The sequence below is a fragment of the Oryza brachyantha genome, chromosome 4, assembly GCF_000231095.2.
Source record: "Oryza brachyantha chromosome 4, ObraRS2, whole genome shotgun sequence".
NCBI lineage: Eukaryota > Viridiplantae > Streptophyta > Magnoliopsida > Poales > Poaceae > Oryza > Oryza brachyantha.
Genome location: NC_023166.2, coordinates 14,873,493 through 14,892,144, shown reverse-complemented (window position 1 = coordinate 14,892,144; position 18,652 = coordinate 14,873,493). Strand labels below are relative to the sequence as shown.

Below are 18,652 nucleotides of genomic sequence, written 5' to 3'. Positions count from 1 at the left end.
ATATTATATAGAAAAGAGTTTATGTACCATATAAATACGGGTAAATAGGGTTCGATGTAAAAATATAATTTAGAAAAAAATTAAATTCAATTAAAAATTAAAAAATAATTATTATCAAGATAAGAGACCATATATATAGCTACAATCTATTATATGTATAAAGTAATAGAAAAAGGAGCTACCACGTTTACTCTCATGAGCTACAAAATTCCACATTAATCGAAGAAAAATAAGAGGGAAAATCAGAAAAGGAATAATGTCAACTGGACAATAGAAAAAAATAAAAAAGAATCAATCGGACTGTATCTATTGTTTAAGGAAAAATAAAAAGATCAATCGGACTATACATGTTTACGTAGAAAATTTGGACTCTTTTCTATCGGAATCATGTTTTAGATTTGGAAAACAATAGTCATTTATGGTCTCTCACCAATCATGAGCCATACATGTATTTGTTTGCTAATTATCCTGACTACATCCATGGCACTGCATACATAGACCTGGCAATGAAACAAAATATAAATACACAAAACAATGACAATTGTCACGTTAGAAATCCTCTTGCCAAAATTAGCTTCATCAATAAATTAGATAAAATCCACCATGTTCACTCTGACGGTGTAAAAGTCGTCAAACTAATGTAAAAATTAAAAAAAAATCAGAGATCAACTAGAAATACAATTTAAAAAATATGAAATTAGGAATAACAATTAAAATATGAGTCCATGTAGAAATACAAATTCAAAAAATATAAAATTTAGATAAAAAAATTTAAAATTAATATTGAGATAAGAGTCTAGGTAGAAATACAATTTAGGGAAAAAAAATCTAAAATTTGGATTCAAAACGAAAAATAATCACCTCCTAGAGAAATATTTCTACATGGACTCTTATCTCGGTATTAATTAAGAGAAAAATACAGGTGATTAAATTGTATTTTAGAATAAAAAAGTGAGAAAACTAAAAGACAAGTCTATGTAGAAATAAAATTTTCACGTTAGTTGAAAATTGTTATACATGCTAATTGAAGAAAACAAAAATAGCTTTATCATTGTCCATATAAAAAAGTTCAACTAACAAATGAGATTTAATTCTTGAAGCTATACCAACACTGACGAAATAAAATATAAGAACACCGGTAATAAGTAATATTCTAATACTAAGAAGACATCACTAATATTCTAAAGATAAAGATGAAAAAATGAAGAGAAACAAATATACCATAGATGTTAAATATCATTAGTTTATTTTATAAATATGAGAATAGTAAAAGATCTATCACTTTTGCTTTCTATACATATGAATTACTATGTCAATTCAAATATCAAACATATAAATTTGGTCAAGTCAAGACAAAGTTTAAAAATTATATTGCTAATTTTAATATTTTAAAAATAAAACATGAAAACATACATGTAATCGTGAGAGAAAATTTTATAACGATACTACCCGCGCAATCTGCGTGGGCCACCATGCCATGCTAGTTTTTTCTGAAAAAAAATAAAAACAGATTTTCCATGCCGATTGCAGGATACTGGTACAATACTCTAGACCTGTAGTTTCACTACTCCCTCGTTTGATACGGTAGGATGTTTTGATTTCTTTTTCTAAATTAAGTTTGATCAAATTATAGAAAAAACATTGCAACGTGTTTAACACAAAGCAAATATATTATGATGTTGAATTTTATGAAACTAATTAGATATTTTATACGTCCCTATGTTTTTTATAACTTTGGTCGCACTTAAAAAAAATAAAAGAGTCAAAATGTCATGTACTATAAATTGGATGGACCAGTTTTCAAAACGGCTAAATCACATCAACAAAAATTTGGGGAGCATTTCTTGCAGATTTCAGAATTTCAGATCTTTTTTAGGGTTTGCATTTGGCCGATAGGTTTTTGGGTTGGGGAAGGAAGAAGAGGGGGATTTATGTGCTTAGAGCATCTCTAATAACATGGTCATTTGGCTTTCCAAGAATTTTGATTAAAATATACAATCCAACAGATTTGTCAACCGGATGACCAAACCATTCTACTGGCCAAACTAGATTCCCCACTTGCCAAAATTGTCAGTCAAACCAGAGTTGCCAAATGTGGCCCCACGCGTAGGGCTCACACTCCACCTCTCCATCCCTCCTCCCAGCCGCCCCCAACCCAACTGCCATCCTCTCCTCTAGATCTCGCCGCGACACACTTGGGCCAGGCCACTGCCGCTGCCGCTCAGCCCGTCCGGCCAGCCCCAGCAATCCCTGTGTGCCGCTGCCGAGGGGGAGGGCGACGCCGAGGACGCGCAGTCGTGCTGCTTCGTGCAGACGACCGGTGGAGGAGTAGCCGAGGTGTCCGGCGGCGGGAACATAAGAAGGATGAGGCCGTGCAGGGTGTGCGGCGAGGCGGACGCATGCGTACGTGCTGCTGCTGCCGTGCGCCCGCACCCGCTCCGAGGTCGTCATCGGTGTCGAGTGACAGCGCCGGCCACTCCAGCGCCACGCCGCCGAGACTGATGAGGTCTCAATGTTATAGACGTAGAATAAAGAGAATGGATCTAGAGACTGTTCAAGTTAAAAATAAATTTAACTTACCAAATAAAATAAAGAGTGATCAAATAAATATTTAGAGAGTTAAATTTGTAAGTCTGATGGAGATGCTCTTGGAAACAATGAGAGATGACCATGGAGGTGACGGAACGAGAGGGCAGCGAGCCACTTTCACCGTTGCCGAAGCCAACGGGTTGGGAGTTGGCAATGGACAGTGTCGACAGGCGACAGCAAAGACAGTAAATGAGTGGTTAGAAAATGAGGTATGCATTGCCGTCTCCGGCAACTCCCCATCTATCGGACATGGGAAAGACGGTGGAATGGTGGCTGTTGGCTTGGGGAAAGGAGGAGAGTGGGAAAGAGGAAGTGAAGGAGGCCAGGCGATGATACGGTGCCAAGAAGACAAGAGAATAAGGCCATGTTTAGTTTTAAATTTTTTTTCCAAAAACATTACATCGAATCTTTAGACACCTAAATAAAACATTAAATATACATGAATACTAAAACTAATTATATAGTTATGGGGAAAATCGTGAGACGAATTTTTTGAGCCTAATTAAGACATGATTAGACATAAGTGCTACAGTAACCAACATATGCTAACGATGTATTAATTAGACTCAAAAGATTCGTCTCGCGGTTTCCAGACAGAATCTAAAATTTGTTTTTTCATTCGTGTCTAAAAACCCCTTCCGACATACGGTCAAACGTTCAATATGATCTTTTTAGCAAAAATTTTTGCCAACTAAACAACCCTTAAGATGAGACGTGGAATAGGTGACAGCACGAGGTAGCGAGGAAGGACCATGGGGAGTTAGCTAGCGTTAAAGAGAGTCCACAATAATTTTGGTATGTTTTTTGTCAAATATACAATAGTCAATTTCTATTTTGAAGGCCATTATTGTTTGGCTTTTTACGTGAAAAAGCCAAATAACATATTTAAAGAAATAATTTATAAATAAAAATGATATGGCATTAATACGTGCATTTTTATGTACTTAAACCACATGCAACGTACAAGAACACATGCGCCTAAAATCCATTTCCCGCCCTCTAAATCAAGCGTTCCTTGACGAAGTCTGTGCGGCGCAGAGCCCGCCCGCCCCCTATGCTCGCTCCCGTTCCTTTGCCAATCTCCGGGAGCCACCCCGTTTGGGCGCTTCGTCTTATATCTATCAACTCCTCCCGGACGGAGGTAAGGAAACCGGATTGGGCCTCGCGGCGTGGGTGCGTCGTCGTGTCTGTCAGCCATGTCTTTCACCGGCACGCAGGACAAGTGCACGGCGTGCGACAAGACCGTCCACTTCATCGACCTCCTCACCGCCGACGGCGTCCCGTACCACAAGACCTGCTTCAAGTGCAGCCACTGCAAAGGGATCCTCTCGGTAACACGCTCACGCACGCCGACAGCTTCTTCTTTTTTTTTGCTTCTCCAGATTGTGTCTGTTTGGGGATAACAGAACATGGTTGTGATCGCTGCACATTGATGAACTGCTCGGGCTCTAGATGTGCAGCTATTCGTCCATGGACGGCGTCCTCTACTGCAAGACCCACTTTGAGCAGCTCTTCAAGGAGACGGGGAGCTTCTCCAAGAAGTTCACGCCAGGTAATGCACTGCCTCGTGGTTCATTGTTCTGTTCTGTTCGTGTGGCTTAGTATTGATCTTGGTAATTTTTGTGTGTGTTACTGATCAGGTTGCAGATCTTCAGACAAGGAACTGGTACAGCCCCGAGGACCTGTCAACTTTTAGCATTTTTCTGTTTCATTTTTCTTGTTCAGCCGTGGCAATCTGGAACCTGGAAAAATGCTTGTGCAGGCAAGAGCCCCGAGCAAGATATCTTCTGCGTTTTCTGGTACTCAGGATAAGTGTGCAGCCTGTCAGAAAACAGTGTACCCACTAGAAAAGGTACACGCTGGAATGTTGCATTGCTGCTTTACTCCATTAATGATCAGAATATTAGGCCTTGTTTAGTTATCAAATTTTTTTTTCAAAAACATCACATCGAATTTTTAGACATCTAAATAAAACATTAAATATAGATGAATAAAAAACTAATTGCACAGTTATGGAAAAAATCTTGAGACGAATCTTTTGAGCCTAATTAGTTTATGATTAGCCATAAGTGCTACAGTAACCAACATGTGTTGATGACGAATTAATTAGGCTTAAAAGATTCGTCTCACGGTTTTCAGGCAATTCGTGAAATTCGTTTTTTCATTCGTGTCCGAAAACCCCTTCCGACATCCGGTCAAACATTTGATGTGACACTTCTCCCAAAAATTTTTTCGATCTAAACACCACCTTAATGCCATATCATGAAAATTCTGTAAAAAACATCAAAAGGTTTCAGTCCAACCTGCCACTGCCAGTGGAGAAACCGATTGTTCTTTTTTCTGAACCTTTTCGGCTTCTTTAACAAATGTCAACACTGCTGAACTTTCTGAACCATCAAGTAGTGGACGCAAATTGCAAGATCGTCAAACATGGAGTACATAAAAGAGGAAAATATGAAGTTACAGCTCAATTAACTTGATACTGGATAAATTAATTAGTTATCTATCTGTGTATCTATTATTTTTAGAAAGGGCAACATGACACCATGCTATCCTGTTATTCAGCTAACTTTGGAAGGCGAGTCGTACCATAAGAGCTGCTTCAAGTGCTCTCATGGAGGCTGCATCCTGACCACCTCATCCTATGCGGCGCTCAACGGGGTGTTGTACTGCAAGATACATTTCGGGCAGCTGTTCATGGAGAAAGGGAGCTACAACCACATGAAGAAGAAGAGCGAGTCCCAGGAGGTGTTGCCGGGCGTGGTGCCCGAAGAGCAACCGGCGCCGCCGCAAGACGAGAATAGAGAGGACAACTAGGACGACAAAACGAGCCAAACATATACGGTGATACGGATATCTGGAGTTTCTGTTTATCAATTTTGCGACGACTGTTTGTTCCCTCCTTTTTTTGCTCTTGATCCTCTCTACGCGCTTGGTCTGTCAAGCTGTAAGTGTACTAATGCCTTCTCTCATACGAGGCTCATGACAATGGCAGGTTGACAACAATGGCATGCGGTTGATTGCCAGCCTCCTGTGAAAATTTGTAGTTTCGTAACTACTATGAATTAATCCTAGCAATGTTACATATACTGTTATAAGAAAGGCAACAGCAGTGACAGTGAATTTATCACCGATCAACTCTTTTTTATATTTTTTTTGCCAGCTACTTAATTTTTGTCACCCACCCAATAAGCCCTTAATGTACTTTAACATAAAATAGTCATTTTACGTACTGTGGATATATGTTAATTCATCCCTAAATTACAAATTTATTATGAAAAGGCATCAACCTGGATGAGCTTTATTAAAGAGTCTCATAATTAATTTGTTCATAATAATACTAGGATGCACATAAGAGTAATTCATATCTATTCATATCAAATTACGAATATTTAACCAGTTCTAAACCCGCGTTCTTTGGTTGCTCTGATTGTCGACTTATCATCATCTTGATTGATGTGCATGAAATACTAAATAAACATGATCAAGTTAATTTTGGTTTTTTCGTCAAAGTTTATTTTTCAGCATTGACTTTTAGATCACTAAGAATACATATACAAAAATTTTATTCATAAATTATTTCCGTTTTAAAAAAGCCAAACAATTACCCCTAATTTCACAATCAATATCCCCTTCTACATTCATTAAACTGCTACTCCCTTATTTTTATAATAATTATAAGTTATTTTATATTTATTCTAAGTCAAACACCTTCAGGTTTAACAAAACTTACGAAAGAAATATAATAACATCTAGAACACCAAACCAGTATCATTAAATTCAATATTGATATTACAATATACTCATTTTGTATTGCAAATATTCGATTTGAAGAGGTTTGGCTTAGAATAAATCTAAATTGACTTGTAATATGAAATAAAAGGAGTACAATTGAAGGGTTACAGAACGGGTATGACTTAGAACTAATCAGGCCAGCTCATTTGTTGGGTAAATGTTGATACATAAATCTAGGAAAAGTCCACTTTATATCACTCAACTAATTTCTGAAATCACTCGTACTAATGAAAATGATTTCCATCTCTGGCCTCCAACAAAGAACAAAGTCTAGTTCTTTTTTAGATAAAGGAAACTTTTATTGATCTCAGATGATTTACTTGAAGACCACTACAAAGTTTAGTTCTAAGAATGAATTTGGATAGGTCCTCCATTCCAAAGAGAATCAACTTTTGGATGACCCCTTTGTCTGAAAAAATAACTTCTACGGTTCTGCCCCTCTATCCCAAGAGAACAAACTTGTAAGAATGAATTTGAACAGTCCCTCTATTCTAAAGAGAATCAACTTCTTTGAACGAATTTGGACAGTGGTTATCTTTTATAATGATAAAACTTTCATGGGGTCCACGATGTGAGAGTGATGGGTAATGCATTCTCTGTCAGGATCTTGAATCTGACGATCATACCATTTTCAGGTGCCCCGTTGCAACCTTCTTTTGGTGTGTCATTAGAGATGCTCTAGCTTGGCTTGCCATCCCCTGTCTTGTGAGCATCTCTTTCCTGAGCTGATTGGCCTTTCTTGGTTGAAAAGGAATAGAGAGCGACTTGTTGGTGCAGCATCTAGTCAGCCCACACCAATTTTATTTCCCACTAGTACAATATAACGGGTTCAAAGTAACAGTACAGACTCTGCAGCACGACTGCTTCGAGCTAACAATACTTCAATGGCATAGCTGCTATGCATGCAAACGCGACATGAACTCGATCTAGCTATAGCAGCACCGATGGCGTCGACGCCGGCGAAAAGAAGGGCGCTAGCGCCGGAGGAGGTGCTCAAGTGCAAGATGTCTAGTAAGCGGTTCCGGTCGTTCTAGGTGCTAGGTGGGCACCAGACGAGCCACACGCGGCTGCATGCAAAGATGCTGAACGACACCGTGTGGCGTCGGCCGTTGCCGCCAAGCTGGACAGGGGACGCGTGCACGAGTGTGCCATGTACGGCGTGGAGTTCTCCATGGGGGTAAGCGCTGGGCAATGTTCCAGCAGCCGTCAGTGCAGTGGCGGCGCTCTAGGAGCTGTCGGCAGCGGTGGCGATGCTGGGGTGAGTTTATGTAGCGAGTTTGTTCATCCTCGATTATCGCTGGTGGCTGCACACAAGTTGATGCTCCAGGTGTTCCAGTGTCAGCAAAGGTGATGTTTGTGAAGATTCTTAGCCCTGAGTTATACAATTTGACTTAGGTTCATTTTGTAGTTTGTCGTGGTCTGTTGTAGAAGGTACAATTGTGTGTAATCTTTTCTTTCAGTAGTTGTTCAGTGCTCTAGAGAGCTGTCAGCAGAAGATGAAGACGATGGACAGGAGATAAAAACGATGTAGGAATATATAACATCTGGGGTTAAGAGGAACCATTCTAGCAAGATTATCTTTGGTACCGATCGTACCCTCCTTGATTTAACGGCCATATTACATTCGGTACCTGGTGCTACCTGTACCTGGCGGTACCATCTGCTGGACAGGAGTAAAGCTCTAACTCTTATGGTGTTTGCAAAAGAAAAAAATGATTAACACGGTGCAATAAGAAAGATATGGAATGGGACCGAATATTGCTGCTGTTGATTTCCCTCGACTTTTCAATTTTACTTATGATTATAAACTAAAAAATATTTTTTCAATTTTAAGTTTAGAATTGATTTTAGATATTTTTATATAGTTTATTTTTAGGCTTTTACCGTGTTTACATTCCTAAAGTGACACACACCCGATAACTCATGGCGAAATTTATCTCATCAAAGATATTAGAGGTATAAATGTACTAAGGTTAAAAGTTAATTGTACACAAGGGTATAGACTTACCGTAAGGTCTCACAAATATAATGTGTAGGTGGATTGAAATATACCGATAAAATATTATTTATAAGGTGGGGATAAAAATTGTGTTATGTTGTAGTCGATTTTTGATGGCACCCAACCCAAATCAATGAGGAAGATTAGCGTAATCAACCAAAACCGAACTTAGATGACTATACCGTGTGACCGTCTCTTTCTCTAGTGATCACAGGCAATGCCACACAAGTTCCTTCGTAACCTCTTCCTCCGCTGCCCTTTCCTTCAGCCTCACCTTTGTCGGTGCCTCTCCCTCCGGTCACGTCTCCATTGCCATCCCTCTCTCGTAACAGATTATCCACCGTTGTTCCTCTCATAACAGATTAAACACCACGTAAACAATACATATGATAAGAACTAATGGACGCACACAACCAACTTGAGTAATACCTCTCCATATATTTCATATGTGAAAGAAAGATAGTGTATTTTTTATTGTAATACCATTATATTTATATCACTGCCATCGATTACAATTCTTTCTTTTCCTACTAGTCATTTGCTTATGTCACATCACATCCGTGTTCCTCTAAATATCTCGCAAACATTATAAGTTCCCTTTTACTTTAGATAGCTAAAAACCATATACAAATTTAATTTAATTTTTTAATATGACATTTGATTTTTTAACATAAAAAACCAAACAAATAATGACACCCTTTTGCAGTCACAGATGCAGCCTATTAGGATCCCTCCTAGCTCGACCCTACGTCACACCTAATAAATCATCGCGTCAGACGGTCAGAACTTGCCGGCACACAGTGCAGATCCATGGGGATTGAAACGTTACTCCCCCGTCGTAATAAAAGCAAAACTTTTAGTTTTCGTCCCCGCGTTAAACTATTTGTTTTATTTAAATATTTTTAAAAAATAAAAAATAGTCACACGGAAAATACTATTTATAATTTATCATCTAATAAAAATAAAAATATTAATCTAAAAAATTAAATAAGATAAAGAGTAAAAAATTATAGTTAAAAAAGTAGAAGATTGGTTTATTTTGGTAGATGAGTACAAAAAATACTTCTCTGCTGCTAGTTTGAAAAATCGCTCGAGGATCTCGTTTTTTCTTTGTTTATGTTACCTGTTGACAGCTTGTAGCCGTCCGGTAGCCCCGTGCCTGAGCAAGCCATCTCCTACCCCTTCTTGCAATCTTGCTGGAGCTCGAGGTGCCCGTTCATGGAGTCAACCATCTTCAGTTCCACGGACACAAGGTATGTAGTACGTGTCATATCGGATCTCACTGTCATTTCGTGTGAGATTGGCGATACATCCTGTCGTGTAGGACATCTTACCTGGGTTTGGTTGCCGATGCTAGGATTGCTGTGGTCACCGGAGGGAACAAGGGGATCGGGCTGGAGGTGTGCCGGCAGCTTGCCGGCAACGGCATCACCGTCTTTTTGACAGCCAGGGACGAGGCGAAGGGCGCGGCGGCCGTCGACGAGCTCCACGGGCTGGGGCTCTCCAATGTCATCTTCCACCAGCTGGATGTCACGGACGCTTCGAGCATCGCTAGATTAGCCGAATCGTTGAGGTCCCGCTTTGGGAGGCTGGACATCTTGGCAAGTTCTATTTTCATCGCTTGGAGATCTCTCTGTTCTCTTTGAGTATTAGGATGCTCTTGCATCTGGCTCACATACATTTTTCAGCCTCTGACATGATCACTGGTATGCTGGATGCTACAACCTGCAGGTGAACAATGCCGCCGTCGGAGGGATTGAGCCCGTGAACGATCCATCTTTTGGTCTGCTGCCCACTGAAGACAAGGTTATCAGTTAACTGAATACTACTACGTAATATACTGCTGAAAGCCATGGCCCTGAGATGCCTGTCATCGATTTTCTTAGGCTGATTATAAGCGTCACGGTTTACTAATAACCAAAAAATAATTCGTAGGTAAAATTGTTATATAGTATGTGTTATTAGCAATGTTAGCTATTTAAAAGTAGATGAAATTCAAAATCAATTTCAAAAATTTAATATTTTTATGCTTATTGATTCTAAAGTATTCTTTTTTTAACCAAACCAGTCGATCTAAGCTTTGAGAAAAATGTCATAATAAGTACTAGGTTGCAGCGTGCGCTTTAATTTAACAGCAATTTTACTATCCCTGAGACTAAAATTTTAGAGTAACATTTAGTACATCCTAGTACCTAAGGTATCTTCTTAAGTACCGTAAAATTGCTCTTAATTTATTTACACTTGTTTAATTCGTTCGTTGTTGTATGGTGCAGTTCAACGGCATGGATGGGCATCAGAGGGTTGAATGGATGTGGAAAAATTGCCGACAGACGTATGACATGGCAAAGGCCGGCCTCAAGACAAACTTCTATGGCACCAAGCATGTCACTGAAACTCTCCTCCCTCTCCTGCAGTCCTCCTCCGATGGAAGAATCGTTAACGTCGCATCAAGCTTCGGGCTGCTAAGAGTAACAGATTTCCATCGTCTCCGATGATTTGATCTTGTTCTTACAATTACAAAATCCCAGATTGCTGAATGCTGATGTAGAGGAGAGGACTGAATAAAACAGCAAGCTGATCTTATCTTTGCCTGACGTCACGCATGCAGTTCTTCAGAAACGAGGAGCGGAAGCGGGAGCTGAACGACCCCGACAGCCTCACCGACGAGAGGCTGGACGAGCTGCTGGACATGTTCATCAAAGACTTTGAGGTCGGCGCGGTGGCGGAGCGCGGGTGGCCGACGGAGTTCTCGGCGTACAAGGTGGCCAAGGCGGCGGTGAACGCGCACTCGAGGGTCCTGGCCAGGAAGCACCCCGCGCTGCGCGTCAACTGCGTCGACCCGGGATACGTGAAGACCGACTTGACCAGGAACTCGGGCCTCCTGACACCCGAGGAAGGCGCGAGCAGGGTGGTGGCGGTGGCGCTGCTGCCGGAGGGCGGGCCGACGGGAGCGTTGTTCGAAGGCGGCAAGGAGGCGTCCTTCGTGTGATAAATGTGGAGAGTTTCGCACTTTCGCTTGCCAGGAGGGACCGCTACGGTTGTAGCTTCATATACGTTCATATACGTTCGTAGTTTGAATAACCACGAAAAATTCCCTACTCCGTAGTTCATATACGTTCGTAATCTAATGTCTCTGTAGCTTATATCACTGTTCCTTATGACGATGGCTAAAAATAAAGAAGGTATTGGAGAAATTGAATCACATTTTTTTTTCATCGTCGAATATGTGATGGATGAGCAGTCAGGCGTACTTTGAAATTATGATTTTGTTGTAGTCGATCGTCGGGTTTGTTGGAAATTATCGCTAATTTGCTAGAACTAATACTCTTAGGGCATGTTTAGTTTCAGAATTTTTTTCCAAAAATATTTAATCGAATCTTTGGATACCTAAATAAAACATTAATCATAGATGAAAAAAATTAATTGCACATGTATGGAGAAATCGTGAGATGAATCCTTTGAGCCTAATTAGCTCATGTTTAGCCATAAGTACTATATTAGCCATATGTACTAATGACGGATTAATTAGGCTCAAAAGATTCGTTTCGCGGTTTTAATGCGAGCTATGAAATTTATTTTTTTATTTGTGTCCGAAGCCTTTTTCGATATCTGGTTAAACATTGTGACGTAACAGTCCATTCAAAAATTTTTGGAAACTAAACTAGCCCTTATTTGCCATCTGATTTTTCCATCTAACTATTGGTCGATTCGTAGTTAACGTCATTGAACACGTTATTGGATTTAAGACCCGACTGATCTAAGGGTGGAAGAGGACGAGGGCGAAGTGGGAACGTGGATAATAATGGACGTCCTTTTCTATTCTATCAAGGGCCCTTTTCAGTCACTGTATCAAGGGCCAGCAGCTTCCGCCGTGTCCCCTTTCGCTTTGCGGTAGCCGTGCAATTATGCTAGCAGGTTATTTTGTTTTCGTTAAGTGTAGTAGCTGAACACAAATGCTTTACTATAAATAAACAAAATATATTATAATATAATCTAAAATAAATAAATTTCATGAGATACGGTGCCCGTCTTTTTTTCTAAATAGTGAATATTCACCATATTTTGATTTTTCTACATGGCTATAAATATAAAATTGATTTTATCTTGCACATATATATAAATATATATATTTAAATAAAGGTTTCTATAAGAAAGTTTACACGTTTTGACCTAAGATGTGGTTTTTTCATATATTTTCCCATTTAAAATAATGTATTTTTTAAAAAAAATTGGTCATTGAAGATGTCAACATTCTAGAGTATTTATTTTTGGGCAGTCCGTGAGTAATCGATGGCTAGTTGGCTAGTACTTCAGAATTGCTCACGCATAGATAGAAACCAGAGCTGTTGGCACCATCACAACATCACCACAAAAATTAGCAGGGATATCTGTGACCACCATTCACCACTAAAAGTCACCAGAGATATATAATTAGAGATGGCAATGCCCCCCCCCCCCCCACCCCCCACCCGGCCACCCCTCACCTGAAGCCAATTGTTTTTCTCCGTTAGAAGTTAAATATGGTTGTTATCTTTTGCGTTAAAGGAAATGGAAGGGGTAGTGTTACCCTTCTTTCTAGAAAAAAGTTATATATGGTCTAATTCTCGTACCCACGGATCATCTAATATGATAAAAATACTTAACTGTTAGGTATGTGAGTATGTGTTTTTTAAGTCACCAGTATCCGCAAACCTATGACTAAAAAACTTGCATGCGAAGACTCTGTTCTAATTCAGTTATAGAAAATTATTATATAATTATTTGATTCTGAACTGTGGTGGTACGATTTGTTCACGTTCATTTTGAACATTAATGTTAAAATCATTCGGCCTAATCTTTTTATTTTTCTTATACTTATGAGTTAAAATTTAAATTCTAATCTTAAAATATGAGTAGACGTTGGAGTTTTTTTTCATCATGGTTTAGTTTTCAGTCTTGACTTTTACATCGCAATAACCTGTATATAAAAATTTTATTCATGAATTATTTTTTATTTGTAAATATGTAGTTTGGGTTCACCTCTATTGCTACCTAATATGATTTTGATAATTGACTATCGTAATCATCTAACTGTTGCATATAATCACGTACTTAAAGTTAGTGTTATGAGTATGGGTATAGGTACGAGAAAAATCTTGTAGCCGCCAGCGGGGAAAAGTATTAGAGCAGAAAAGTTTTATTATCATGTGTATAATTATAAGATAACAAAACCCATCAACTACATGCCCGTTGCCATGTGTATATATTGCCATAAGTCTGCTCTTCTTAAGGAACAGAGCATCACTGATCTATTTAGTAGAAACGGAAGGGTGTGGATAGGCCTTGATAGTGCTTTGTGTGCATCTGCCTTGTGCTCCAAAAAAATCGGAAGGAGCCATGTCCAGCCCCCCGAGCAAAAGGTACGTACGATTCTGTTGGTAGAAGCACCAAGTCTCTAACCCAGAGCCATTCACGGTAGAATACTCCATGGGTGTAACACGTTCTGCTCCGGCAACTCCGCCCTGTGACTGTCAGTGCAGGGTTGCTGTGGTCACCGGCGGCAACAAAGGTATCGGGCTTGAGGTGTGCCGGCAGCTGGCCGCCGACGGCGTCACGGTCGTTCTGACTGCCAGGGACGAGACCAGGGGCACTGGGGCCACCGAGAAGCTCAGAGGGATGGGTCTCACCAGCGTCGTCTTCCATCAGCTGGATATCACGGACAGTTCCAGCGTTGCTCGTTTGGCTGATTTCTTGAAGGCTCGTTTTGGCAAGCTAGATATACTGGCAAGCTCTCCTTCTCCCCTGCTCGGTACAGCAACTACTAGTATACTACTCTGCTTCGGACCTGACCGGTGAGAGGAGCTGTGCTCTGCTTGCAGGTGAATAACGCGGCAGTTGGCGGGATGGATTATGCCCAGGGAGTTGATACCAACGAGGAGCAGGTGAGTTCACGCATGGCAAGATTCATATTTTAGCCGGCTTACGATATTCCAACAGAATTCAATTCTTCATCATAGTTCTATCGAAAGTACTGAATTTGATCCAGCATAGAACCTTGCTTGTAAGCTGAACTGAACCAAGCTTATTTGCTGACGCGCGCAACAGTTCGTTGGCATGGAAAAGATGCAGAGAATTGAATGGTTGCGTCAACAAGGCCGGGAGACGCACAAGGCAGCGAAGAACGGCGTGCAGACGAACTACTACGGGACGAAGCTTGTAATCCAAGCTTTGCTGCCTCTGCTCGTGAAATCCTCCTCGGAAGGAAGAATCGTTAATGTCTCCTCAGGCTTCGGACTACTACGTGTAGGTCCTTCAAATTAATCAAACTGTGTTCCAGTTAACACGATCAAAGCAAAACTAAATCTAAACCGATTGATTTTTCGTACTCAATTCCTTTGTTTACTCTCGGTCGAGTAGGTTATCAGCAACGAGGATCTGAAGAAGGAGCTGGATGACATCGACAACCTCACCGAGGAACGGCTGGACGAGGTGCTGGACAACTTCCTGAAAGACTTCGAGGCCGGGACGCTGGGGGCGCACGGGTGGCCGACGGATTTCGCGGCGTACAAGATGGCCAAGGTGGCCATGAACGCGTACACGAGGATCTTGGCGAGGAGGCACCCCGCGCTGCGCGTCAACTGCGCGCACCCCGGCTACGTGAAGACCGACATGACGCTGAACTCGGGGTTCCTGACGCTCGAGGAGGGCGGGAGGAACATCGTGACGGTGGCCCTCCAGCCGGACGGCGGGACGACGAGCGCGTACTTCGACGAGGGCAAGGAGGCACCGTTCATGTGATGGCGGCGAGGACCCAAAACAAAGTATGAAGCTTATTGGAGGCATGGAGTTGCGCACGTTCCTTGATTACGAACTTCAAGTTCAACTCTTTGTGTATTACTCCTTTCAGTTTAATAATTCTTATCGTTTTAGATAATGTTATGATTTGAATATCTATCTAAAATTATGATTTCCTAATATAATATATACACAATAAATACTTGTTAAAGCTCTGGTTAAGACTCATCTATACATATCTTAGTACCTTCAAACTAAATAATTAAAAAGTAATCAAAGTTTTGAAAGTTTAGTCTTAACATTCTATAAAATGGTATGAATTATGGGACCGGATGGTGTGGATCCTCGTTCTGAATCCAAGTGCCACTAATTTCTGGAAGCAAGCAAGACGGGTGTCCTCAGTCTTGTTGATGAAATATCAGTACCACGGTTTCTGTTCTGTCCTTAAGCAGTCATGCAACAATATTTAAACCGCGGCATGCTTCCATCCAGACACGGTTTGTTGCAACCATTTCTAGAGAATATAGAGGAAAAGTATATGAAATCATGGATATTGATGTAGAGTTCTACTGTACCGGCTTGAGCACAAGTCAAACTACGTTGTTTGTTGGGGACAATTTACTCTAAATAGTATATAAATCTATGATACAATCACACAAAAGATGCCTCACCATTCCGATCAAAATAAGCACCAGTTGGGCCATCATCAGGCAATAGAGCTACCTTTACAGGGTTACTGGCACCCTCCTCAGGTGTCAGTACTCCCATGTGCATTGACATATCACTCTTGACATAACCAGGTGTCAAACAGTTAATACGTAGTGTAGGGTATTTCTTGGCAAGAATCCTTGTGTATGCATTAAGGGCAGCTTTGGCAACTTTGTAGGCTGAAGATCCACCGGTTGGCCAACCATGTGCTTCAATTAAGCTCGCCTTGAAATCGTCTAGGAACAGATCCAACAGCTCCTCTAATCTCTTTTCAGTAAGATTGTCGATGTCATCAAATTCCTTTCTAAGGTCTTCATTGTTGAAGTTCTGCTCAAGACAGATGATATAATTCAGTGAAAATTACCATGCGTGTAGGCAAGAAACTTGGGATAGCTGGAAGCAATAAGAACTTCCTTATTTCATTTAATCCCCAGTAAAATGTAATTACTAGTCACTATTTTAATGTACATAAGTTTTAACAATGATACATCCTACACATAAGAAAAACAGAAACTGCACACAACAAAACATGTTACACCGCATGAAGGTCATAGAAATGCCTTATGAAAAAGCTCTTGGTCATGAGTGAACTACAAGGGAACAGAAGAATTGCCCTACAAGGTCCCTAGAGAATTTAACATTCCAGTGAATCCAAAAAAAGGAGACCTAGTTAATCATGCTTCTGCATAAATATATTAGTATAACATACTGAAGACAACTAATTAGTTACTTATGCTGTGTAATTGGAGCAGAGTTTACAGATCTTACTCTCAGTAGTCCAAATCCTGACGATACGTTGACAATTCTTCCCGAGGAGGATAACAGAAGAAGAGGAAGTAATGCCTCTGTGACAAGCTTGGCACCATAGTAGTTTGTTGTAATGCATGATTTGGCTTCATCGTAAGTCTCTTTTGAATTTTCTCTCATCCATTCAACTCTCTGATCTACATCCATGCCTTCGATCTGTCCATGCATATATGAGTTTAGCTGTTCTACAAACCTATGCCCACACATATTTTCTTCTTTTTGTAGTCTCATGCACACTTTTTAGAAGATGTAGAGAGATCTAATCATGTACACAACATGGACAGGTTATAGGCCATAAAGCATCGGACAATAAATACATGATCTGTTGTTTGAAACATGGTTTCCTCAGGTATGTCAACCTCAAACAATGATGATGCTTCTAATCCTATTGTGCTCACAAAGAATCATAAATATCAGCGCGGTGTGTTTCGTTGCACATCAAGAAAAAGGTAATATTATATCTCTGCTATGATTGTAGACAATAAGAATCAACTATATTGATTGTTGCAAACAACTTTAGGAACAGGAATTATATGCTGCAATTTAAAATGAAATAAGCAGGAATTGCTGATAAATTGCAAATCAATAAAGTGCAGTCTCTCTTTCAATTTCTGTTCAACTACCTGATCTTTAACTTTGGCAACCAAAACTGGGTCCCGATCAACACCTGAAATTCCTGCGTTATTGATCTACAAACAACAGAAACACATGATTATGGTAGCGCACATGCAGACAGAGAATAACTTCTATGTAATTTATATGAGAAGTATTCAGAGATGCAAGTGGGTTATACAATACTCTTGTTTACCAGAACTGTGAATTCACACAGCTTAGTTCAGCAGTATATTGAAAACAGGTAAGGTTTTCAAGAGCTGTGAAAACATCAACTAATGTTGAACTTTTTAACAATTGCAAGCGCAATAAAATAAGCTAATGGCTACCATGTCTCCTAGAATTGGATAATGCACTAATGTTCATGTACTTCTAATGTAGATCCATGAATAAATATGCACTTATCCAGTTTAAGAAAATTATTCAATTAAATACTGCATGCAGCAAATGACTAAAGTGACTTTTATACTCCGTTTACTAAATTTAGTTTATGCCTGAAAGTTTGAACATAATGTGAAGCTCTCTCCCTGATAAGCTCTTACAGTGAGTGGAACAGTATCAACTACCAATTCCCAAATTTGTAAGGCCCTGACCCTGAGCATCGAAGAGCCAAAATCACGAGGGAAGCCATACCAAGACGTCGAGCCTGCCGAACTGATCTCTAACAAAATCAGCCAGTCGGGCAACGCTGGTAGGGTCGGTGACATCCAACTGATGGAATACGACATCAGAGTCCCCGGCGCCGGGGCGCCTGATGCCGTCGACCGCATCCAACCCCTTCGCCTCGTTCCTCGCAGTCAGGACGACCCTGAGCCCCCGGGACGCGAGCTGCCTGCAGGTCTCTAGCCCCACCCCCTTGTTGCCTCCGGTAACCAGCGCGATCCTGATGACAAGCCAGCGCCACGAACGCACGATTTAGCAGCGGAAAAAAGCTGCGGTAAAATTCCGGATGGCAGTGGAAAGGTGGACGGCGAGCGAAGCAGGGCGAACCTCTTGCTCGGCGGATTCGAGATGGCCGCCTCCATGGTTCCTCTCCGTCCCCGATTCGCCGCGGCGGTGCGAGGAATGTGAACTGCGGCGCGTCCGAGCAGATGGTTCATCCCTTCCACCTCTTCCCTTACCTCTTGGCCCAAACTGATACGACCTGAACTGTTTGTTGGGCCTGAAATCAAACTCTTTCTCGGCCTGCTCTTTGGTGGGAGAAGTGTTACTTTCAGCGTTCAAACAGCTTTGTTTGTCATATAAAAACTGGTTTTCAGAACCTTGTTAACTGTCAAACTAACAGCTGGAGATTAAAGGAGTGTGCATTTGTTTAGAGAATACAGAGATTCAGTTCAGTGTTCCTTTCCTAGGTGAGGCAGGGTTGTT

At 40.7% G+C, this 18,652-nt stretch overlaps 3 protein-coding genes across 3 annotated transcripts; 2 read left to right on the top strand and 1 right to left on the bottom strand.

The window, feature by feature from the left end:
- Positions 1 to 3,720: 3,720 nt before the first annotated feature.
- LOC102722389 (LIM domain-containing protein PLIM2b) lies at positions 3,721 to 5,678 on the top strand. Its single transcript, XM_006652502.3, has 5 exons — positions 3,721 to 3,920; positions 4,042 to 4,141; positions 4,230 to 4,255; positions 4,352 to 4,441; positions 5,155 to 5,678. The coding sequence occupies exons 1-5, from the start codon at positions 3,786 to 3,788 to the stop codon at positions 5,404 to 5,406; spliced, it is 603 nt and encodes a 200-aa protein (XP_006652565.1). The 5' UTR covers positions 3,721 to 3,785; the 3' UTR covers positions 5,407 to 5,678.
- Positions 5,679 to 9,565: 3,887 nt separating this feature from the next.
- Positions 9,566 to 15,369, top strand: LOC102722109. The gene is made up of 9 exons (XM_006652501.3): positions 9,566 to 9,636; positions 9,741 to 9,984; positions 10,115 to 10,189; positions 10,657 to 10,851; positions 10,992 to 11,366; positions 13,898 to 14,171; positions 14,225 to 14,304; positions 14,468 to 14,665; positions 14,780 to 15,369. Exons 1-9 carry the CDS (start codon positions 9,602 to 9,604, stop codon positions 15,158 to 15,160), a joined length of 1,857 nt encoding a protein of 618 aa, XP_006652564.2. The 5' UTR covers positions 9,566 to 9,601; the 3' UTR covers positions 15,161 to 15,369.
- A 210-nt stretch (positions 15,370 to 15,579) lies between these two features.
- On the bottom strand, positions 15,580 to 18,414 carry LOC102721264 (short-chain dehydrogenase/reductase 2b-like). The gene is made up of 5 exons (XM_006652499.3): positions 18,275 to 18,414; positions 17,918 to 18,167; positions 17,296 to 17,361; positions 16,634 to 16,828; positions 15,580 to 16,192 (listed from the first exon to the last, which is right to left on the bottom strand). Exons 1-5 carry the CDS (start codon positions 18,382 to 18,384, stop codon positions 15,809 to 15,811), a joined length of 1,005 nt encoding a protein of 334 aa, XP_006652562.2. The 5' UTR covers positions 18,385 to 18,414; the 3' UTR covers positions 15,580 to 15,808.
- Positions 18,415 to 18,652: the final 238 nt, after the last annotated feature.